This window comes from Stenella coeruleoalba, assembly GCF_951394435.1.
Source record: "Stenella coeruleoalba genome assembly, chromosome: 8".
Taxonomy (NCBI): Eukaryota; Metazoa; Chordata; class Mammalia; order Artiodactyla; family Delphinidae; genus Stenella; species Stenella coeruleoalba.
This window is the reverse complement of record NC_137154.1, coordinates 43,296,089-43,318,648: the sequence shown is the minus strand read 5'-3', so window position 1 is coordinate 43,318,648 and position 22,560 is coordinate 43,296,089. Positions and strand designations below refer to the sequence as shown.

General features: G+C 47.1%; 1 protein-coding gene across 2 annotated transcripts in view; it reads left to right on the top strand.

Annotated features, from left to right (window-relative positions):
- Positions 1 to 22,560, top strand: part of MICAL2 (microtubule associated monooxygenase, calponin and LIM domain containing 2) — a 223,985-nt gene that overhangs the window by 40,263 nt on the left and 161,162 nt on the right. For both annotated transcript variants that reach the window (XM_079930564.1, XM_079930563.1), the window contains exon 3: positions 9,982 to 10,322. In XM_079930564.1, coding sequence (XP_079786690.1) covers positions 10,059 to 10,322 — 264 coding nt within the window. In that variant the 5' untranslated portion in view covers positions 9,982 to 10,058. The remainder of the gene's footprint in view (positions 1 to 9,981; positions 10,323 to 22,560) is intronic.

Here is a 22,560-nt window from a genome sequence, read left to right as displayed (position 1 = left end):
AAGTCCACATTCTTTCCACCACACCACATAGGCTTCCAGGGGCTTCCTGAGGGCTCAGGGGTTATTGAAACCAAGGAAACGACTAGCCTATCTGTCCCATTCTCTTGTCTTATTATAGGGTATATAATAAGGTATATTCACCAGAGGGTGTATATGTGTGTGGGGAGGTTCCTGAATGAGGGGTGGTCAGGCATATTTCTGGGGGTTAACCTCCAGTGACAAATCTGGCATTCCTACCATGCTATGGTTTACCTACTGGATTAATTGATATTTCCTGCCTCACAGATAAACCCTTGATTCTCAGTGTCTTCACATACTTCAGGTTTATTTCTCACATATGTGAAGTCCAAATGTTCCTGGTCATAGACTGCTTTCCTCCAAGTGGGCATCAGGGAGCCCAGCTCCTTCCTTCTCATGGCTTTGCCGTCTCGCACATGTGATTTCCGTGGCTGCTATGCTCTGGCGGAAGTGGAAAGAGCCTGGAGGATTGCCACGGGAGGTTCTCATGGGTTGGTCCTAGAAGTTGCGTGTGTCACTTCTGCTCACATTCCATTGCCTGGAACTGGTCACGTGGGCTCACACAGCTGCAAGGAAGGGCCCAGGAGGAAGGAGCAATGTGTCTGGCGATCAGCTGGCCTGCCTCTGCCATACCCACCCGGGCTAGAAAGTCACCCACCCCTCAGCTGACTTGTTATTGGTATATTCGCCACAGTTATCCACGATTGCATCGAGACCTCCTTGTGCCAGATCCTGGCATTTTGGAGTTTGATGAAAGAAGGGGAGTATCATGAACCAAAGGGTCTAGAGCAGAGACCACGTACCTGATGTGGCGTATGAGGCAGCACTCGGATCCCTCCATCCACGTTGTGTGGGAGCTGTATGGGATGGTGGTTACAGATGTGGGCTCTGAACTCTGGCTCTAGGATGTCAAGTCACAAGTTCCTTACTTCTGGCCATGTGCCCTTGCCAAGTTGCCAACTTTTCTAATTCTTTGAAAAGTGGGGATACCATTATCATTAGATAACAGTATCTAATGATGCCTTGGTTTGTTACAATGATTAACTTCTTTAATACATAGAAAGCTTTTTACCTTGCTGCTCAAGACTTCATAGATGCTCGTTAAATGTCAAGGATTATTATGTTCCCAAGGTCTGAGCATTCATTCATTCATTTAGCACATACTGTATAGAGAGGGCCTTGTGCTAGGAACTGGGAGTAGGGAAGTCAAAAATTAATTTCAGCACAGGACTTACTGTAACCGAGGTAAGTACAGATCCTGTGGGACAGATCCAACGCATTTTGGAAAGGGGTTGGCGACAGGGAGGTGGAGAGTGTCTAGAGGAGAAGAGCTTTGAAGGAAGACTAGGAGTTAGTGGGGTAAAAGGATTTGTTCACATCCATGTGCTGTGCTTAAGAACAGTAAGTATGGGGCTTCCCTGGTGGCGCAGTGGTTGAGAGTCCGCCTGCTGATGCAGGGAACACGGGTTTGTGCCCCGGTCCTGGAAGATCCCACATGCCGTGGAGCGGCTGGGCCTGTGAGCCGTGGCTGCTGAGCCAGCGTGTCCGGAACCTGTGCTCCGCAGCGGGAGAGGCCACAACAGTGAGAGGCCTGCGTAGTACCGCAAAAAAAAAACAGTAAGTATGGTATATGATATGTCAGACTTACTGTTTTTTCAAACGGGCAAGCTTCTTTGCCTCGCAGCAGGATTCTCCTAACGTGAACAGGATTCATACCCAGTGTCCCTGAAATTGATGTTAGTCAATGAAAAATATGCGAAGCTCTGATTTTGAGAGACAGAAGTCTTATCTATTGACACGGCCATTGTTTCTCCTCGTTGGAGTCTGATGGCATGTGCAACAGATCTGGGCTGATCTGGACCTGCCCTTGGGGAGTTTTTAGGGAATCTGTACACTGCAGGGAAGAATGCTCCCTGCTTTCAGGGAACTGCAGTCTGCTGGCTGCACTGTCTAGGGACTGTCAGAACACAGGAGTGTTCTCCCCAGGCAAGGGATGGTAGGCGCTGAAAGCTAAGAGCAGGGAGCCCCTACCCAACCTTCCCTGTGGATGTTGAAGCAGATTTTACAGGTGCTGAGTGAGGGAGGGGCGGCATTGGTGGTGGTGGCCTGGGGAAGGCAGAATAAGAGATAAAAATTGGAATTTGGCAGGGCTGAGCTTCCAAAGGCTTCCTGGAGTCAAATGAGATTTGGAAGGAAGACTGAGAGGAGCCCAGATGACTTACAAAAAAAACAAAAACAAAAACCAAGAAATTATGCCATTGAGCCAAATAAAAAAACAGCAGGATTCTTTCACTATTTATTTTATTACACTTTAACTCAAAAGTATTTTAGATAATTTGCTTCATTGTTAATTAGGCCACAAATTCTGTCCTCTGGCCTTGGACAGCTCCTACTGTAAGGTGGCGATGGTTTGTTTTTTTAATGCATTTTATTATATTTTTTTTATTGTGGGAAAATATGCATGACAAAATTTACTATTATGACCGTTTTTAAATGTTCGAATTCAGTGGCATTAAGTATATTCACATGGTTGTGCAACCATCACCACCATTGATCTCCAGAACTTTTTCATCATCCCAAATTGAAAATCTGTACCCATTAAACAATAACTCCCATTTCCCTCTTCCCCCAGCCCCTGTCTTTCTGTCTTTATGAATTTCTACTTTCTGTCTCTATGAATTTGCTTATTCTAGGTATCCCTCCCATTAGTTTTGAGATAGGGTGGCCTCCTGGAAATTGGAATTTGGAGTTCACAGTACTCCCAGGCAGCCAATGGGTCATGAAGGTGATTTAGGGCATATGCAGAATAGGCTGCTGAGTTTTTAGTGGTGAGATGGGCTTGGTGTGTGTGCTGAGATGAATGTTATTTTGTCAGGTCCTAGCCTATAACCAGGTAGGCAGGTGTCCTTCTTGTGGGGTTGACTGGCAGGGGGTCTGTGGGCATAGCTGAGATCATGTCAGAGGTATTATCTTCCCCACTTTCAAGTCTGTGGTCCAGTGAGCAGAGGTGTGGCAGGAATGCAGTCTTGGGGACCTCATCCCTCACCTGTTGGAATGTAAGCCCGTTCATTAGATTAGCAGTGTCAGGGCTTCTTACAGGATGGCCCTTTCTTTTCTGGAGAAGAATGGCATTGCTAGTGTGGCTGGAGCCGTACAGGCCTGAGGAAGAGAAGATACATGAGACCAAGATAGTCTAGTCAGGGAGAGAAGACTCCAGGACTTGGAACGTATAGAGGAGGGAGTTATAAAAGCGGTGTGTGCTTCCAGTAGAAAATCTGGAAATAAAGAAAAGTATAAACCTAAACATAAATCATCTGAAATACCATCACACACACGACCACTGTTCACTTTTGGCTTGTTTCCTTTCTCCTTTAGATATTACTCTAAGGAGTTGGAATCATATCGAGTACTTGAATTTGTATCCTGCTCTTTTCACTCTGATTTAGGGCATACGCATTTTCCAGAAGGATTAAATGTCTTTATAAATATTATTTTAAAGGACTGCCTAATCCTTTATTGTTTGGTTGCTCCGTAACTTATGAAGCCACACCCCGTTGTTGACGTTTGCAGTCTCTAGGAGCCTGAAAGAACTTCAGGGACTACAGAACTTAACCCATTTAATTGACACGGCGGCTTCAGTAAAAGCAGGTCGTATTATTTCCGTCTCCATGGCTCATATCAATCGGTGACGAAGAGCGTGGATTTTGAAGTGAGATGGAACTGGGCTCATTTTACAGCATGTCCACTCGGTACCTTGGCAAATGGGGGGGGTTGCTTGCCCCTCTGAATCTGCCTTCTCTTCAGTCAAATAAGGATGGTTGAATGAGATCATGGATGTAAAGGACCTGGGACAGGGTCTGGCACCCGTGAGCAGCTGAGCAGTGTGGTTGTCGCTGTTCAGATGAGGCTCAGTCTCCTCATGCCCAGGCCCGAGTTCTGCCCGCCTCAAAGGCTTTGCTTCTCCTAGAGAGTTCTTAAAGACAGGCTTAGCAGTACAAGCAGAGATGTGGGACACTGGCCAGAAATCATGGTGGAAAAATTAAAAAATTTGTACGTGTGTGTTCGTGTACACACATGCATACAAGCATGCATATATGCAATCCATACACACATAGACATACATTTACACACATACTCATATATATGCATACATGTACGTGAACACACGCACACACACGTAGCAGCCACACATGGCAAATTTATACTTGCTTAAGGAAAGTGAGATGAGCCAGTTCTGGAATTACCCCCTACCCCCAAAGTCCTTGCTTCTTACAGAGTAGAAACAGAGAGAGAGAGAGAAGCACCCTACCCCACAGACTTCTTGTGAGGACCCCATAGGATACTGTGAAAGAGCCTGGCTGCCGTGGCCCCTGGTGATGTTGGCCTCCTTCCTGGCACTGTGACCGGTCAGCATATGGGTCTCTGGCTCATGGGTTCGGGGTTGGGGGGTCAATCTCAGGTCATCCTGGGATCTGTTACTGTGAGTCATTCCACAAGGAAATGGACTGAGGTGAGGAGGTGGGAATGTGTGAGGTCATTTCAAGCCAGAGCAGTGGAGTCAAGTCGCTATTGAAAAGGAGTGAGGGGAGGGCTGGGGATGGAAGAGCAAGACCACATGGCCTTGGCCTCTCACAGGAGGAGCAGCACAGAAGGCCAGGGCCTGCGGTGCCCCTGGAGTCTCTTTTCCGAGCTCCCCACCCTGGGCCGGTGTAGACAGAGGGCAGTGTCCAGGCCCTGCTGCAGGCTGGGCGCTTGGGTGGGCTTTCACAGTATGTCTCTTGGGTGCGTTTTCATTAGCCTTTCCAGTCGGGGCTCCGGATGGCATGTGTAAGTAGACTGCGTGTGTGAGTTCAGCCTGCATGGAAGGGGCTTTGACTTCCTGTGGGTGATCTCAAGGGCTAAAACCAGGAGTGGGGAGGAGCTATTGGAGAGACAGCATTGATCTCCCTGGAGAGCAGCTAACAGGAATCATCTCACCGAGGCTCTCTTCCAGCCAGAGGAGGCAAGGGTGGGGCAGGCTGCCCCAGGAAGTGGTACGTGCTCCACTCGGGGAGTTGACCGAGGGAAGGCTGGGACCCCTGGCTGGAAGGAGATTCAAAGTGGCCCTTTCGGTCCCTTCCCAACGCTGGGAGTTGCCCCTTTAGGTTCAAGTTGGTGTCACGTGCCCTGGTAGATGGAAAGCCAGGCCTCCCTGGGCCAGGTGAGAGGGTGATGCCTGCAGACACCACCTGTAAACCAGGTGTTCTGCCCATGCTGGGCTCTGCAGAGAGGCAGCGTGGGAGGCATTTCCCACCGCCTTGGCCCTGGCTGCCTCCTGCCTCATCTCAGATGTCAGATCCAAGTAGCCATGACCCAGGGTCTTCCGAGTGCGAGGCACAGAGCCGGGGGCTTCTAGTCTTTCCAACCACCTGTGGGTGCACAGGGGTGAAGACCCCCATTTCACTGCCGTGGAAACTGGGCCCTGCCCCATGGCCCTTTGGGGAGGTTAACCTGGGAGATGGTAAGTTTGAATGGGGGGCTTAGCAGTGGAAATGAGGAGAGGGTTTGGTTTTTAGATTGCATTTACCTTGAAACATGTCTGTGAGCCTTCAGGGTAGGGTTGAGGGCTGTGCTTACCTCATGCTGCTTTGAGGGAAGGTTCTGCCCGGTATCCCTCCCAGCCCTCCTTAAGTTTTTATAGAACTCCGTTTTATCCACTGCCTGGTCACACTCTTTGATGCCATTTGGCAGGTGATGAGGCCCAGGAAAGGCAGGGGGTGGGAGTCCCCACATGTGAGTGCATTGGCAGCTCTTGGGCCAAGGAGGCTCATCTCTCATTTTGAGAGCTACTCAGGGCCTCTGCATAAACCTTGAACTTGTCTCCCAGTTGTCATGGGCTAAGAGCCCATTACCAGTGCTAGGATCTGAGGCCCTGGGTTCTAATTTGTAACAGCCAGAGGCAGGGACAGGGAATTGCTTTGTGACTCATAAAGTCACATAGGCAGAACCACAAATAAGGGACTCCAGTTGGCAAAGACCAAATTGTTTCAAGGCTATTCTTAGAAACTAAAGCATCACGTCTTGTTTCTTCCCGGAAAATGCAGAAACCTTTCATATTTCTGAGTAGTTGGTTTTATTTATATTTCATATCAAACTCCAAAAAGGCAACAGCTGGGTAGTGATTGGCAAGGAAGGCTAACGAGAGCTATTACCCAGGATCCTCTGATTTAACTAAACCTTGATCTTCTTCTTTTAAGGAAAGAGAGGGGTATCCAGCAAAATACTGCACTCCAGTTTCTGGAAGCTGGGACTCAGACTCAGGGGAACCCTTCTAAATCAGCCTTTCTAGTTCACTCACAGAACTACCTTGTACCATGGATGTTTTCAGTTCATTACCCAAATTTCCTCATATGAGGTTCCCCACTTTTCTTATGAGGAACTTAAAACTTGGAAGCGGAGTTGTCCAAGGCTACACAGTTAGGAAGTGGATTTGACACCAGATCTTCTGTATAGAAAGCCCATGGCCTCTAATTGTAAAGTATATATAATTGCTTGACCTGGGAAGCTAGTACCAGCGGTCATAATTATGTTCCTTCTTCTCTTCCTTTTGGTCTGATGACGTTTGAGCCATCTGACAAATAGTCATGAGTGCTGGTCATCATGGAGTCACTAGGTGCTAAATACATTACCCACGTGATTGAATTCATTCCTTACCCCCCTGTGACTCGAGTATTGGTATCCCCACTGATCAGATGAGAAGACAGGCTGAGACAGACTAGATAAAATGCCGAGGGTCACACGGCTAGCGAGTGCGTGAGACCAGACTCACACCCAGGTTTGCCACACTCCGAATATCTGGATGCTTTTCTGGGAGGAGACCTACTCCGCATGGGTGTCAGAGTTATTTCTCAGGTCTCTGACTTCAATTGCAAAGCGGTTTTAAAGGTTGAGACTAAACCCTTTAGACGGCAGGGAGGCAGGGCCGAGCCTGGCACGGGCTGCGCGGGCACAGTCCCAGGCAGGGCTTATCTTCTTCTGTCCAGCCATCTCCCTCCACCTTCCCGTATCTCACTCCAGATAAGAGCTAGTTCCTGGAGCTCTCACACCCACCCAGGGCCCTCAGCACCACTTTGTCTCTTTCCCTTGGGGCCCTAAAATTAAGTTGTTCATTTTTCTTTTGTGGGAGGAGGGGAGGCGGCTGGGGGGGTTGGGAGGAGTCAGGTTCTTCCAGTTTATAAATTATTCTCTGGGAGTCGGGTCTGGCTTGATAACTCAGAACAGTTCACCATTTTAGACAAGGCGGAGTTGGCGACTTGGAGAATTGATTTACAAAACTCTTTTTTCAAACTAGTGCCTCCCCAGCTTCAAATCTGCCCCAGGTGATGGCTTCAGCATACATCACATCACGCTGGTGCTCCTAGGGCCAGGCTCTGCCATCACTCAGGAATCTCTCACTCCACAGCAACTCTGCAAGCTCTCATACAAAAGAAGCAGCTGAGGCTCAGAGCTTACATGGCTTAGGTGAAGCCAGGTGGGCAGTGAGGGGCCAAGCTGAGCTTTGGACCCAGGTTTCAAGAGGCCCAAAGCCTGTGGTTTTTCTCTGCACCACCTGCCCATCGTCAGAAAGGACTGGAGGATTCCAGTGGAACTCAGGTAGCTTTGCAGTTGTCAATCAGCTACTGCAGCCCTTGTTCAATCCCGGACATAGAAGTGGTTCCAAAGATAGATAAAGACAGAGGATGTTCATATGCTCTGAAAAGCGAACGAGCCTTGTTCTCTGTTTATGCTCTCTGGGTGGTGAGTCTTGCACATGGGGAAAGTTGAGACTTTCCCCATGTGCAAGAGGCAAAGTTTATGTGAGTGACGCCAACGTGAGCGCTGCAGACATTAAAGGAGCCGACTGATCATGTCTTTTGGTGCCAGCTTTCCAAGTTGGTTGAATTTGTTGAGTTGAGGGGACTAGAGTACGGAGTCCCGTCTGCAGAGTGGAGCTTGGCTGGGCCTGGAGCAGGGAATGTACTGTTCTCCCTTCGGCCGAGCCTGGTGCCAGGCCCGTTGGAAGCTCTTGGGGGAAGAGAGATGGGAGGGACGGGTCCTACACTGTATCCCGTGCCACTGCACCCATCAGTATCTGGCTGCCTGGAGAGCTTGTTGGCCCCCAGCAGGCAGCCCCTCACAGGTGGTGTCCAGCCAGGCCACATAACATGCATGTGTGTGTTTTTCTTTCTCCTGCTGTCCCAGCTTTCTCCTGCTTCCCAGCTTCTCCTCATTGTGCTGGGCAGCCCCTCAGCTGCCTCCTTCTCCAGTCCACCCCGGCCATCTTCCCAAAGACTCGTCTCACCCCGCTGCTCTGTCTCCTGAGCCCCACGGCCCTCTGGAGAAGCCAGGCCCCCCCTACGGTCTGCCCCAGACACCCCATCACACCTGGTCACCAGTCCTGAACTCCCGACACCTTGAACTTGCTGTCATTCTGCAGCTGTGCTGGCTCTTTCCAGACTCATGCCTTCATATGGTCCATTCCCCAGTCTTCTAGTGAAAACCACCTTGTTCCTAAAATTGTATCGTTTTGGCATTTCCCTCTTGTGCCTCCTCTGGACTCCTCCAGGCTCTGTTTAACATCTTCTTTGGGCTTCCGTGTGCTGTGTTCATTTTTTACAAGTGCTGGCCTGGTTGTCTTGTAATCAACTATTTACGGGCCTGCCTTCCTCACTAGGCTCCGTCTTTGTATCCCCAACATCTAGGGTGATGCGTGGCCCTTGCTAAGGCACCAGTAGTTATTGCTGAATGAATGAGTAAAAGATTAAGGAAGAAGATAAACACCATTCTCTGCTTTCAGTTTTATAAAGCCAGCCCGCAATCTAAATGCACCCACTGTGGCATTTCGGTCTGGAGAGTGGGAAGCTGCCCAGCCCGAGGGCTTTGTCTCTGTTTGCTGACCTCCCCCTGCCAGGCCTCTGTCGGGGGGAGCTTGATATGCGTTTACAGACCCCCTCAAGCCCTCCTGGCAGCTGGGCCAGCCCCAGCTCCTTCACACTTATCTTCTTGCACTAGCTTTAGATTCTGGAAAAATAGCTGGTGCTTTGGAAAATCAGCTCTAATTTATTTTTGTTCCTTTGAAACTTAAATGACTTTCCTAAGAAAATGCCTGAGGTTAGAGTGGTGCAGAGAAGAAAGGACGATGGCCAAAACCCAGGCAAGCTATTTTTGTGATGTGAATGAACCTCCATCGTGGTTTTTCCTTCCTTCAGACTAAGCACTTGTTCCAAATAGCTCCCAGCTTGGGCTTACAAAGCACAGGCTCCTTTTGTGCATCAGGAGGAACCCCACGTGTCTCTCTCTCTTTCTGTATGTCTGACTGAGGTGGATGCTGTGCTTCTAGCAGATACTAGGAATGGAGAGGAATTTTGAGAAGTTGCCATTTGCTGTCTGTAGAAGGGAAAGACCCGCCTTCTGGTAACTAACGAAGGAAGACTTAAAAGTGTGGTGTCTAAGGATAGGTGGGATGGTGGTCATGAAATCTAGGGAGGCATGTGCTTTGCTTTTTGGGGGCTGTGCACTCATGTCATGTGATTAGGTTACGTTAACATTGGCACCAGGAATTATAGGTTTCCAACAGTGCTAAATCTGGTGTGCCCTTCTGGGTTTTGTTTGTTTTCCTTTTGCTAGTTAGTACTTCCAGAACCACTGCTCATAGCAAGATTGACCAGGTAATATTGACGTCAGCCAGGATAGATCTTTGGCAATGTGTAGTTCTTTTCAGCCAGCCAGGGGAGTGGAGTGTTGGGGAGAGAGAGTGCCAGCAAGGCAGCATTGCCAGGTTAGAAGGTATGATTATACCTGTCCTATGCATTATGTATGTTTAGTATTAAGTGTTATGTTTAGTATGTTAGTGTCTTAAAGGAATTGTATTTTTACCTCTCCGCACCTTCTCCCCACTCTACCCTCATCCAGGAAGCTCACCTCTGCCTCTGCCTACCTTTGCAGGTGTGACGTTTCTCCAGGTACTTCATGGTGTTCTCCTCCATCCTCTCCACACCACTGCTCTACGTGGCTCCTGAAACATGGGGGAAAACGAGGACGAGAAGCAGGCCCAGGCCGGGCAGGTTTTCGAGAACTTTGTCCAGGCTTCCACGTGCAAAGGCACCCTCCAGGCCTTCAACATCCTCACACGGCACCTGGATCTAGACCCCCTGGACCACAGAAACTTTTATTCCAAGCTCAAGTCCAAGGTGACCACCTGGAAGGCCAAGGCCCTGTGGTACAAACTGGACAAGCGTGGGTCCCACAAGGAGTATAAGCGAGGGAAGTCCTGTATGAACACCAAGGTAAGGGAAACTCCAGCGTGGATGCTTCTCACCCTGTGGGCCATGTGGGTTGGCTTGTCGGGAGGTTAGGAAACTGTTGCCATTTTGCCATTGTAAGGTTCTTAGTGGGTGTGGATGTGTTTTATTGTTTGGCTCAGCTGAAGGTTGCCTTTGTCTGTATATGAACAGCTTATCCTGGTCGGGGGCTTCTGTCTCATGGTGGCCTCAGCAGCTCTTCTTGTATCCTTCCCAAGGCGGAGAAGATGAAGGCATGCTTGATGCTATCCTGTTTCTACTATTACTACTACCACTACTTCTTCTAGTAGCTACTGTTTACCAGGTAGCTTCTTTGGGCCAGGTGCATTCTGTACGTGGTCTTGTTGAACAGCACAGTAGTCCTTTGGATCATTTAATAAGCGATATGAAATCTGAGAAGGCAGTTACCTTGCCCAAAGTTACGTAATAAGAAGGCAACCTCGATCTCTCTGATTCTAGGGCTTAGGCCCTAAATTCCCTAGAGAGGCATAATTAGAGTTGTGTCGCCCTGGGAGCAAACATTTTAGAAAGCTCCCTGACTTTAGTTGGGTAAGAAATAGATCTTTGGGGCTTCCCTGGTGGCGCAGTCGTTGAGCGTCTGCCTGCCGATGCGGGGGACGCGGCTTCGTGCCCCGGTCCGGGAAGATCCCACATGCCGCGGAGCGGCTGGGCCCGTGAGCCATGGCCACTGAGCCTGCGCGTCCGGAGCCTGTGCTCTGCAACGGGAGAGGCCACAACAGTGAGAGGGCCGTGTACCGCGCAAAAAAAAAAAAAAAAGAAATAGGTCTTTGGTCTTTACTGTCTTTTCTTCCCTCTCTCTCTCTTCCTCTTCACATCTCCGCATTCTCCACCTCCCCATCCCCTTCCTCTGCTCAGGATCCCACTCACAGCTAACCCTCCACAAGCTGGTCACTTTCCCCACTGAGTGGCCGTAGGCGACATCGGTGAACTTGGGGCTGCCCAGCGCATCACATCTCTGATAGCTCTGCACCACCCATCCCCAAATGGGCAGCCAGAAGTCAAGACTTCCCTGGGGGCTGTCAGCCCTGGGCACTGTTCCAGGCTGCATGTTTAGGTTAAAAGCAGCGAGCGAGCTGTATTTAGACCTCACAGGAGGTAGCTCAGCCAGAGCCCTTGGAATTCTAGTCAGTGCCAATCCTAGACAAGAGGATTGAACTCTCCATAGAGATCAGGACTGTTGTGTTTTTGTTTTGGTGATGTGGAGCTGTTGAGTCCACCGTGGGATACGCCGCTTTCCCTTGCCCCGGGGGAGACAGCTGCCAGGCTCCTCTGAGCCTGGGACGCACAGACCGTTTGGAGCACAGGCAAGCATTCCATCAGGCTGAAGCAGCCCAGTCGCCTTAGCCCAGAGCATATTAGCCATCCAGGAAGGGCCTGCCTGTAACCTGCCAAGCTTCGGCCTTACACAGAGGAGAGGGAAGCGTTAAAGAATAACGGGGGGTGGGAGGTGGGGCCAGTATCCTAAGTGCCACCCCTGCCCAGTACCTCCTTTCCTAGTTGTTGTAACTTCACGGTTCGTGGTTCACTGGGCAGCTCTTCAGAGTTCCAGGAGGGGGAAGCTTTTAACTTTCAAAGCTTCACCCTTTTCCGTAATTGTATATGGTGGTTTTCTTTTAAAATGACCCATAGAAGTCAGGCGGCTGGGGTGCAATATGTTTTCTCAAGGAAGATTTTCAGAGCTCTTATTGTATCAGAAAATGCATTGCCCCATACACCCAACAGTTTCTAGCTGCTGAGGGACTCTCTTGGTGATCTGAAGACAGACCTTCGGAGGGAGTCGGCCAGCAGAGGGATGGAATGGAGAATTGACCACCATGAAGATGTCCTTTCAAAAATCACTAGCTGGTTGCCTGGTCTGTCTGGCCAGCCCCTATTTTATAAGCTATGATGGCTTGAAGTGGAAGAGTCCTTACATCCTGTGGTTGGCAGGTCATCGTTGATGCCTAAGATATAAAGGAAAAGGACTGTCTTTAGTTAGTGAAGCTGGGTAAGAGTGGTTCTTGCCCAGGAATTTATACGCCTTTCTCAGGAGGAGGAGCAAAGACATTTGAAATGTGGTAACCCATCCCATAAAAACTACTTGGATCCTAAAGCGTAGAAGATACATTTGAAAATGCACTCTACGGATGGTTATGACTGTGCTAGGCTACTTTATCCTCATGTTTCAGAAACTCAAACTAACCTAAACAAAACAGGGAAATGAGGGAAGTGATTAACTCGTATAAACAGGAAGGTCCAGACACTCACAGTCTTTCCCATCCTCTCTCCTTCCATCTCTCTTAGATGTTTTGCTCTGTTTTGGCTTCATTCTTCCCTCCTGCAAACAGATTTTCTTCATGATGCTAGCCTCTCGTTCATATCTTTGTAGCTCTGTGACCCAAAAGACCAGAATCTTTCTCTTCCTGCTCGGTATGGAAAAAAATCTCAGGGAAGGATTTCAACTGGCTCACCCCTGGGCCAGTTATTGTGGCCAAAGCCAGAGGAGCTGACCACTGTCTTTGGCAGCCCTTTTAAACATCACATGATTGACATGAGGGAGGAACAGGTCCCCAGGGATGTGGAGGTGGGAGATAGACAAACAGCAGGTGTCCTCTACCTGACAGGTGACTGCTTGTTTGCTTTCTGGTTATGGAACAGGCCTCGCCATGTTGGAGTCACGTGGCTGTGTAGTGCTCACTCTAAGAGCCTGGCGCTCCTGGTTGTGAGTCAAGCAAAACAGAACGCAGTCCTCCCTCTTTTCCGACATGAACAGAGACTGTCTTGCTCACACACCTCACTTAGGTTTATCCTTTGGTATACTAGTTTACGTCGTCAAGCATTAGCCAAACGAGAAGTGCTGGGCATTACTGTACACATGGTTCATCATTAACGCTAAGCCGTGTAGCAAAGGCGTGTCAGGTACCAGGCCTATAGCCAAGCTCCTGCTTAGCCACAGGTAGAATGGGAATGAATGAAATGCAGCCAGAACTCCCACCTTCGCCCTGATGTGGATGCCTCTCGGCACCATCTGGAGTGGATCTGGGCCTCAGCTATTCACAAACATTAATTAGCCCCTTCCAGGCGCTATGAGCCCTGTCTGCTCCCTCATGCCAGCAGGACTGTGTGTGTGTGTGTGTGTGTGTGTGTGTGTGTGTGTGTGTGTGTTAGTGGTGATGGCAGCGGGAGATTGGTGACCGGGATCTATTTGGAGAAGATGACCTCTGGTACAGGTGCCAGGGGACAGGGAGGAGGACCTACAAGGTCCCTAGAGCAGTGGTCTAGGTGCCAGCTGCATAATCTAACTTGAGATCAGTGTTCATTATTGATTATTATGTATGAGGGTTTTGCCAGGCACTTGATAATTCTTTCCCTGGGTGTGATCTGTTTGCATAAGAAAGGAGTGAACCAACGAGCAAGCCAAAGAAACTCTTTCAGGACTGATATTGGCTCTGAATTAGGGCAGTACCCGGATCAAATGCCACATCCAATTGTGTAATGTTCCTGGGGAAAACAGCCCTGAAGAAAATGCAATACATAATTTGGCCTGGGAATTACCATCATCACAAAGTCATGGAGACTGCTCGTTTATTTTATATGTACCTTTAATGCTAGGAGAAACTTGAAAGAATGTTGTGTACAATCTCTGCATTTGACAGATGACAACCAGGGGGCCCAGGAACCTGAAGCTATTTGGTTGAAGCTAGCGGGGAGCATTGCCAAGATTCGGATTCTGTTTATTGGTTTCCTCATACAGTGTTTCGTTCATTCATTCATTAGGTATTTCAAATACCCTAATACCTGAGTAGGTATTTGACAGAGGAAATGGTTTGAAAGATTAATAAGAAGTGGTTCTCACTTGAGCTTTCTATAGAGAGGACAGAAGTGTCATCATTTCTGTATTTATTCAGTTAATCATTTATGGGGTGAATGATTATTGAGCAGCTACTATGTGCCAGGCACTTGTCTAGGCACAAGACAGCCACTTAATAGCTCTGCGGCCTTAGGCAAGTTACCGAAATCCCTGATCCTCAGTAGACATCTCTGTAAAATGAGGATAATAATGGTACTTCCTTCATGGAGTTACTGTGAGGATTAAATAAGGTAATCTTTGTAAAGTGTTTAGAATGCTGCCTAGTACATAATAAGTGATCAGTAAATGTTTAGCTATTATTATCATTAATATCCTAAGTGCTATGAGAGAGTTGTATATACTGTTCTGCAGGAGTACAGAAGAGCGACTGGGGTAGTCTGGGAATGCTTCCTGCAAGAGGAGGTATGATTTGGGGCTTGAGAGACGAGTAGGAGTTTGCCTTGCTTTACTGAAGGAACAGCTAGAGGGAACATAAGGCAGAGAAACATATTTTGGTAAGAGTACATTACTCATGGAATGGGAATGAAGGTACCTGTGGAGAGAGGGAAGCAGGGAGAGCGTGAGAACTAGAGAGAACAGAATGGATGAATGGCAGGAGACCAGAAAGGCCTCCTGGGGCCAGACTGTGAAGAGAGGATCCCTCGGTCAAACAGAGGACCTGGAGGGTCATTGAGCATGAGCCCCCGATTCTCAATCCAGGGTTCTTTCTCCCACCCTCCAGGGGGCGGCTCAGTAATCACAGGTAACCAGTTCAGACCAGAAGGCATTTGTACATCATTGCCATAAAAACCTGCTTGCAGGAAATGACTCATGGGCTTCTGTCACCAGCAGCTATGGGACCAGCCTATATAATGAAAACTCTTGCGTTATCCTGTGACAAGGAAATGTCTGTGTTTTGTAAACATCCAGCAGGGTCATGCCACACCTTTTGCACTTGAACGTGACCTTTGCCTGCCTTTGTGTCTGCACTGGCTCCCCAGTGGTGGGTAACCCAGGCCCTGGTAATGCTTGCAGCCCAACTCATTACGTGGTTCCCGAGCTTCATGAGCAGAGCACAGCAGGAGCAAGGAGGGAGGGAGGGAGGGAGGGGTGAAGCTGGGAGGGAAGGCCGCTATCTCCCAGCCTAGATAAACCTATCTGACATTCCCCACCTCTGAAATCACCCACCAGGGCCCTCAAAGCCAGGCTGTGCTACACTGGCTGGGAAATGTCTAGCACCACTTTGCCTAATACGGACAGTTGCAGGCGTAACCGACAGAGTAGAGGATGGTCCCTGTGGTGTGACCTTCTGTACTAGTTGAACAAAAAGCTGCCATAGGACTTCCCTGGTGGCACAGTGGTTAAGAATCCACCTGCCAGTGGAGGGGACATGGGTTCGAACCCTGACCCGGGAAGATCTCACATACCACGGAGCAACTAAGCCCATGCGCCACAACTTCTGAGCCTGCACTCTAGAGCCCATGAGCCACAACTACTGAAGCCCGCGTGCCGCAACTACTGAAGCCCGCGTGCCTAGAGCCCATGCTCCACAACAAGAGAAGCCACCTCAATGAGAGGCCCGTGCACCGCAACGAAGAGTAGCCCCTGCTCGCTGCAACTAGAGAAAGCCCACGCACAGCAACAAAGACCCAATGCAGCCAAAAATAAATAAAATAAAATAAAATAAATAATTTTAAAAAAAAGCTGCCATAAACTCTGGATCTGTCCGCTTACCTGACAGTGGACTTGGGCGCTGTTACACTAGGCACATCTGCAAGCCTACATTACCAACTGGGTTGTGTGAATCACTACACTTGTCACCACAGCTCCACGCAAAGTGTATGGGGTTTGCGTGAGTGCGTGCATTGAACATGCCATGTGAGCTTGAGGAAATCCATTCCCAACAATATTAAACCGAGATGAAAAAATTCTTTTTTGGCTGTCTTCATAGGACGTGGTTAATCCGGGTTCACTGTGGTTCATTTTACAAGTACATTTATAAATAAAGACTTCTTTGTCTTTTTAAGAACAAACTAATTTGTTTTCTTTAATTAAAAAAGAAATGCATGCTCATGATAAAAAACAATAATTCAAGTAGGAGAAGAAAATATACTGTGAAAGGAAGTGCCTTTGCCCAGGCCACCAAGTTTCCTCCCTAGAGGCATCCACTGTGCCATTTCCCGTGTGCCCTTCCTGAAAGTCTTTACACGTGTGTGCTTGCGTGTGTGTGCATGTGTGCATGCAAGCATATGAATGTGTGCATCCCCCTTTCTCTTATTTAATGGGAAAAATTTTTACATATTTGTTGTACACCTTTTTTTCACTGAAAAATATATCTTGGAGATTGTTTTATATCAGTACATGGGGAATCTAACCCTTTTATTATTTTCATGGCTTTTTAAGGCTTGATATTTTATGGTTCCATCACAATTTATTTAACTGCTTAGGTTGTTTCCAGTCTATTGCTGTCTTAAACAGTACTGCAGTACACTTCCTCATACACACTTTGTATGCACATGAAAACATGTCTACGGGATACATTGTGAAAATTTCGAAGTCCAAGGGTGTGTGTGTTGCATTGACAATGTTATAGGCATTGTCAAGTTCTCGTTCGTGGAGGTTCTTGCAGTAGACACTCCCAAAAATAGTGCAGGAGAGTGATAAGAAGAGCCCTGGGATGTTGCCTTCTTGGATTTCCTTAGCTTGGCCGAGTGGGCATTGGGATGGACACCCTCTGAGTCCTGGAGTCTGGGCTGGGTGGCCTTGAATGGGGCCACTGAGTAAAGAGCAGTTTGGTAGCAATATGGTAGGGACCGCTGCTGCCCCTGTAATAATCACAATCACAACTATGTCATTAGTGTTACTGCCCAACGTTTGCATAGTGCTTTATAGTTTCACATACATGGTTTCATTAAGAAGTTTGCTTTCTCTGTAAAAGGTGAATGCTCTTTAAAAGAAGAGCAAATACAAGTGTATGCTTTCCTCTTCAAAACGTCATCTAATAGTGGGAGCTGTTAGAGCCCTGGCCCATGTAGGATCTGTACTCTTTGTGCTGAACAGGGGTACCTTCCTGACCTAGCTAACTTGTTCTCTTTATGATTCAATTTAAACTAGTATCACCTCCTCCAGGGAGCCTACCCTGACAGCCTTTCTACATCCCCCTTCTCTTATTTCACCCCCAGTTGGGTTTGGTGCCCCCATGGGCTCCCAGACTCTGGTCCTACCACTACCTTGCTGATCGGTATCCCTCATTTACTGCTTTTTTGGCCACTTTCCCACTCATCGTGAACTCCCTGAGGACAGGGACCATGTCTGGCTCACCTTTGGGTCTGAAGCACCCAGCACAGGGCTTGACACAGGGAGGGTGCTCAGGGACTAAACGAACTGTGTAGCTCAAGAGGCTTCTTTCTGGAGCAATACAAATAGCATACTATTAACATATGTAGTTCTTTCTGGAGCTGTACTGGGTGAGTCCTGGTATTTCCAAGCCCTGATAGTGGGTTTACAGAAGCCGGGACCAGCCAGCCCCTTATTTCCTTATTCAAACATCTGTGCAGATTTGCATCTGACCATTGCTTGTGGGCATCCTCTCCCTGTGGTGTGGGATGAGGACCACAGCCTTGTCTGTGCCTTGACTAACATCGGGCTGTTCATGGAGCTTTCAAGGGGGACAGGGAAACTGGGCCTGTAGGCCTGTGAGGCTGAAGGGCTGGGCCTCCTTTTTCTTGGCGAAAAAAGAAAAACCTCTCACAGTTCCTGGCCCACCCAGGGTTGCAGAAGGCCTTAGGGAATCTCTGGCCAGGATTATGCAAATTAATGTGTACCACTGGGCAGGGCAAGAGGAAACCATGAAGCAGTTTGATGCTCTGCTTCCCAGACTGGAAGGTCTCTTGGCTTCCCTCCTCCTGCTCATTGGAGGCTCTTGCTGGGCTTTGCTTTTTTTTCATAATAAAAAATATCTTGGAGATCAGTATATTCCATGGCAGAGGATTTTTCCACTTAGTGTGAATATATCTATCTCCTATCAACCAGGTGGGGTACCAGGCTGAGTTCGGCCTTCCTGCCACAGGGAAGCTCCTGGGCAATTCACTGGGCCCAGCACTTAGTTTGTTCTCCCCTCTGAATCAGAAAGGATTGCACTCAGCTGCAGGTAACTGAAAACTCAACTTCAGAGACTTAAACAAATAGGGGCTTATTTTTTAAACAGATGTCAGGAGAAAGGTGGTGACTGGAAATTCAATGGCTGTGTTCTCTGTGATTCTCTGGGCCAGTGCTGTCCAATAGAAATATAAGGTGAGCTACATATGTAATTAAAAATTTTCTAGTACCCACAGTTTAAAAAGTACAAAGAAATGGTGAAATTGATTTTAATAATATTTTTCATTTAACATAATATATCCACAATATTATTATTTCAGCATGTAGTCAATATATAAAATTATTACTGAGCTATTTTACAGTCTTCTTTTTTTGGTATTGTCTCTGAAATTCTATGTGTTTAACAGCTCAGCTCAATTCAGATTAGCCACATTTGAAATCCTCAGTAGCCTCATGTGACTAATGACTGTTGAATTGGATAGTGCAGCTCTAGGCTTTTCCTCATACTTGTCACCTTGTAGTCACAAGATGGCTGCTGCAGCTCCAGCCATCATGTCTGGTTTTGAGGCAGGAAGAAGGTAGAAGGGGCTGCTTAAGCTACATACATTGCTTTATCACATACACAAAAGTGTTTCCAGAAACCCCATTAAAATATAAGCTCCTTGGGGGCAGGAGTTTTTGTCTTTATAGTCTCTGCTGATTTTCCAGCCCCTAGAATAGTAACTAACTAACGAATAGGACATATTTGTCACGGGTTGAGTTCTTCAGAAGTAGATGCTTAGAAGGTGTTTGGGGTGCAATGTGTTCATTAGTAATCAACACCTGTGGAAGGAATGGGGGAGGGAAGCAGGAATGGGCAGAAGAAGTCAAACTATGTAAAAGAGAACCAGATGCCCGTGAGTTCAAGCAGCTGAGTCTTTTCCTGCTTGGCCTTTTAGCCAGTGAGTTTTGCAAGAGACGGGTGGGAGGCCACACAGACCTCAGTTGATATAGGATGATCAGCTGTGAGCTACCAGCTCTCTCTATAACATGTTTAACGTATACACCAATGCAAATAGTGTATTATAGAACATGTATAGTTATAGACATGTATATTTAAGGGGAGTAAGTTGTAAATTTAATAGTATATACATGAATTCTTTTATTATATATTAAATTATATTACATAAAAAACTATTTACCTTAAACTTCTATGCAGCTTCTTGGGAAGAAAACCCGAACGTGTTTTAACTTCAGAGCCTTCAGCTGTATGGAACGTATTTCACTGCCACCTGGCATATCCCACACCTCCTCTTATGCGTCGTGGTCTTAAGAGATACAGGGCAGCGAGCTATCACCAAAGGTTCATCAATGGGAATTCAGCAGTGGGAAGATTTTTATTCTCAGATCCTTTCTTCAGAGAGAGCTGTCTAAATCTAAGGAACATACCTGGGAAAATTCTTTTATGTCCAAATCTGCAGAAGTCCAGGGAAGTTCCTTTACCCCTTCTAGTTGGCATGCCCGTGTTTACCATGCAGCTGTGCGTCGTTCTCTCTGCTTTAAGGAAGCGATCTTTTCCATTTTCTCCCTCTCTCTTTTTCCCTCTCTCTGCCTCTGTCTCTGTTTCTTTCTTTGGTATTCCTAATGTTTCCCTTTTTTTACTGAGGTAAAATATGTATGACATAAAATTTGCCATTTTAACCATTTTAAAATATATAAATCAGTGGCATTAATTACATTCTCAATGTTATACAACCGTCACCATTTTCTATTTCCAAAATTTTTCACTGTCCCAGATAGAACCTCTGTACCCAAAGCAATAACTCTCCAGTCCCCGCTCCCTTCTCCCTAGCCCCTGGTAACCTCTGATCTAGTTTCTGTCTCTATAAATTTTCCTATTCTAGATATTTCATGTAAGTGGGATCGTATAATATTTGTCTTTTTGTATCTGGTTTATTTCACTTAGCATAGTGTTTTCAAGGTTCATCCAAGTGGTAGCAAGTATCAGAACTTTATTCCTTTCTTTTTTCCAATTTTAGTAATATGTTTATTTAACTCAGTTTATCAAAAATATTTTGATATGGAATCACTATAAAAGTTATTAATAGGATATTTTAGATTTTTGTACTAAGACTTCAAAATCTGGTGTGTATTTACCCTGTTAGTACATCTCAATTTGGATGCTAAATTTTAATCAGAAATACTTAATCTGTATTTAGATTTCATAATATTTACAGTTAAAAAAGTAGATTTACGTGTCCAACTCATTTCAGTCATACTTAGTTTCCCACTAACTGAATTGAGTCTGGGTTTATTTTTTAATTGTGGTAAAATATATAACATTAAATTTACCATTTTAAGCATTTTTCAGTATGCAGTTCAGTGTACATTTACACTGTTGTGCAGCCAACACACCATCCACCTCCCAGACTTTTTTCATCATCCAAACTGAAACTCTACCCATTAAACAATAATTTCCTACTCTCCCCTCCCCTGAACCCCTGGCAAGCACGATTCTACTTTCTGTCTCTGTGAATTTGGCTACTCTAGGTACCTTATATAAGTGGAATCATACATATTTGTCCTTTTGTGACTGGTTTATTTGACTTAGAATAATGTCATCAAGGTTCATCCATGTTGTAGCATGTGTCAGAATTTCCTTCCTTTTCAAGGCTGAATAGTATTTTGCTGTATGTACATACCACATTTTGTTTATCCATTCATCCCTCTCTGGACACTTGGGTTGTTTCCTCCTTTTGGCTTTTGTGAATAATGCTGCCATGAACCTTGGTATACAGTATCAGCTCAAGTTCCCGTTTTCAGTTCTTAGGGGCATATACCTAGGAGTGGAATTGCTAAGTTATATGGTAATTCTGTGTTTAACTTTTTGAGGAACCACCAAACTGTTTCCACTTACTCTTATTTTTAAAACTGCCATCCCTGGGGCTTCCCTGGTGGTGCAGTGGTTGAGAGTCCGCCTGCCGATGCAGGGGACACGGGTTCGTGCCCCGGTCCGGGAAGATCCCACATGCCGCGGAGCAGCTGGGCCCATGAGCCATGGCCGCTGAGCCTGCGCGTCCAGAGCCTGTGCTCCACAACGGGAGAGGCCACAACAGTGAGAGGCCCGCGTACCGGAAAAAAAAAAAATTGCCAACCCTGAGTTAAATTGTTCACAGTTATTAATTCATTCAAAAAATCATTTGGAATGTCTACTACGTGCCAGGCACCAGGGATATAGCAGTAAAGAGAGCAGATAAAATTCCTCCCTTCTTGGAGTTTACATTCTTAGTGAGAGACAACAAATAAATATATGTGGCCTGAGTGTGCATACCTCTGTGTGTGTGTGTGTGTGTGTGTGTGTGTGTGTGTGTGTGTGTTGGTGGTAAACTGCTAGGGAGAAAAAACAAGGTGAGGGCAATGTGGGTGCCCCGACCAGAGGTGGGTTACTGTTTTATATCGGATGCCCTAGAAAGGCTTCTGTGAGACGGTGACATTTGAGCAGAGACCTTAAGGAAGTGAGGCATGAGCATGTGGCTCTTAGACAAAGGGAACAGCAACAGGCGGAGAGATGCTGACAAGCGAGCATGCTCAGTATATTCTCCAAACAGCAGGGAGACCCATGCAACTAGAAAGAGCCAGGCCGGGGTGGTAAGACATGGGTCCAGGAAGGGAATGGATCCAGATCGCATGGGCCTTGGAACAACTGGAAAAACTTTGTCTTTTACTCTGAATGAGATGTAGGGCTACTGGAGGCGGTTGAGCAGAGTCACGTGATCTGACCTCCTCACGGAGGGACTTGCAAAACCTTGGAGATGAAGAAAGGAAAGGTATACTAGAGTCTCTCCCTCTGTGAATAACAGCTCTCTCAGGCCTAAGGAATTTATTGCATCCTCTGCTCATCCTGTCTTAGAAGAGCTGCTTGCTCTTTCACCACAGGCCAGCAGATTAGGGACAGGCTGAGACCAGCCTTGCTGCCCAGGCAGGGTTATTCCCATTGAAAGTCTTCCTGGAAGGGAAAAAGTCCTCCCGAATATCCGCAGCACCTAACACTATGCAAGAATGAGTAGATCCCTTAATTTACTCTTTTCTCTCTGATTTAGCGACTGCTATCCAAGTGCCAGTCCTCTGGGCACCAGAGGAGGATGACAGCAGAGAAGGCCCCTGCACTGGTGGAGCTTTCCATCCGGTCCAGGGAGAATAGAAACAGACAAAGATAACTTTATCATGTCATCCCAAGAAGGTCATAAACAGGGTATTATGATAGAAAGAACCAGGGGAGGGGAGTTGATTCTAGAC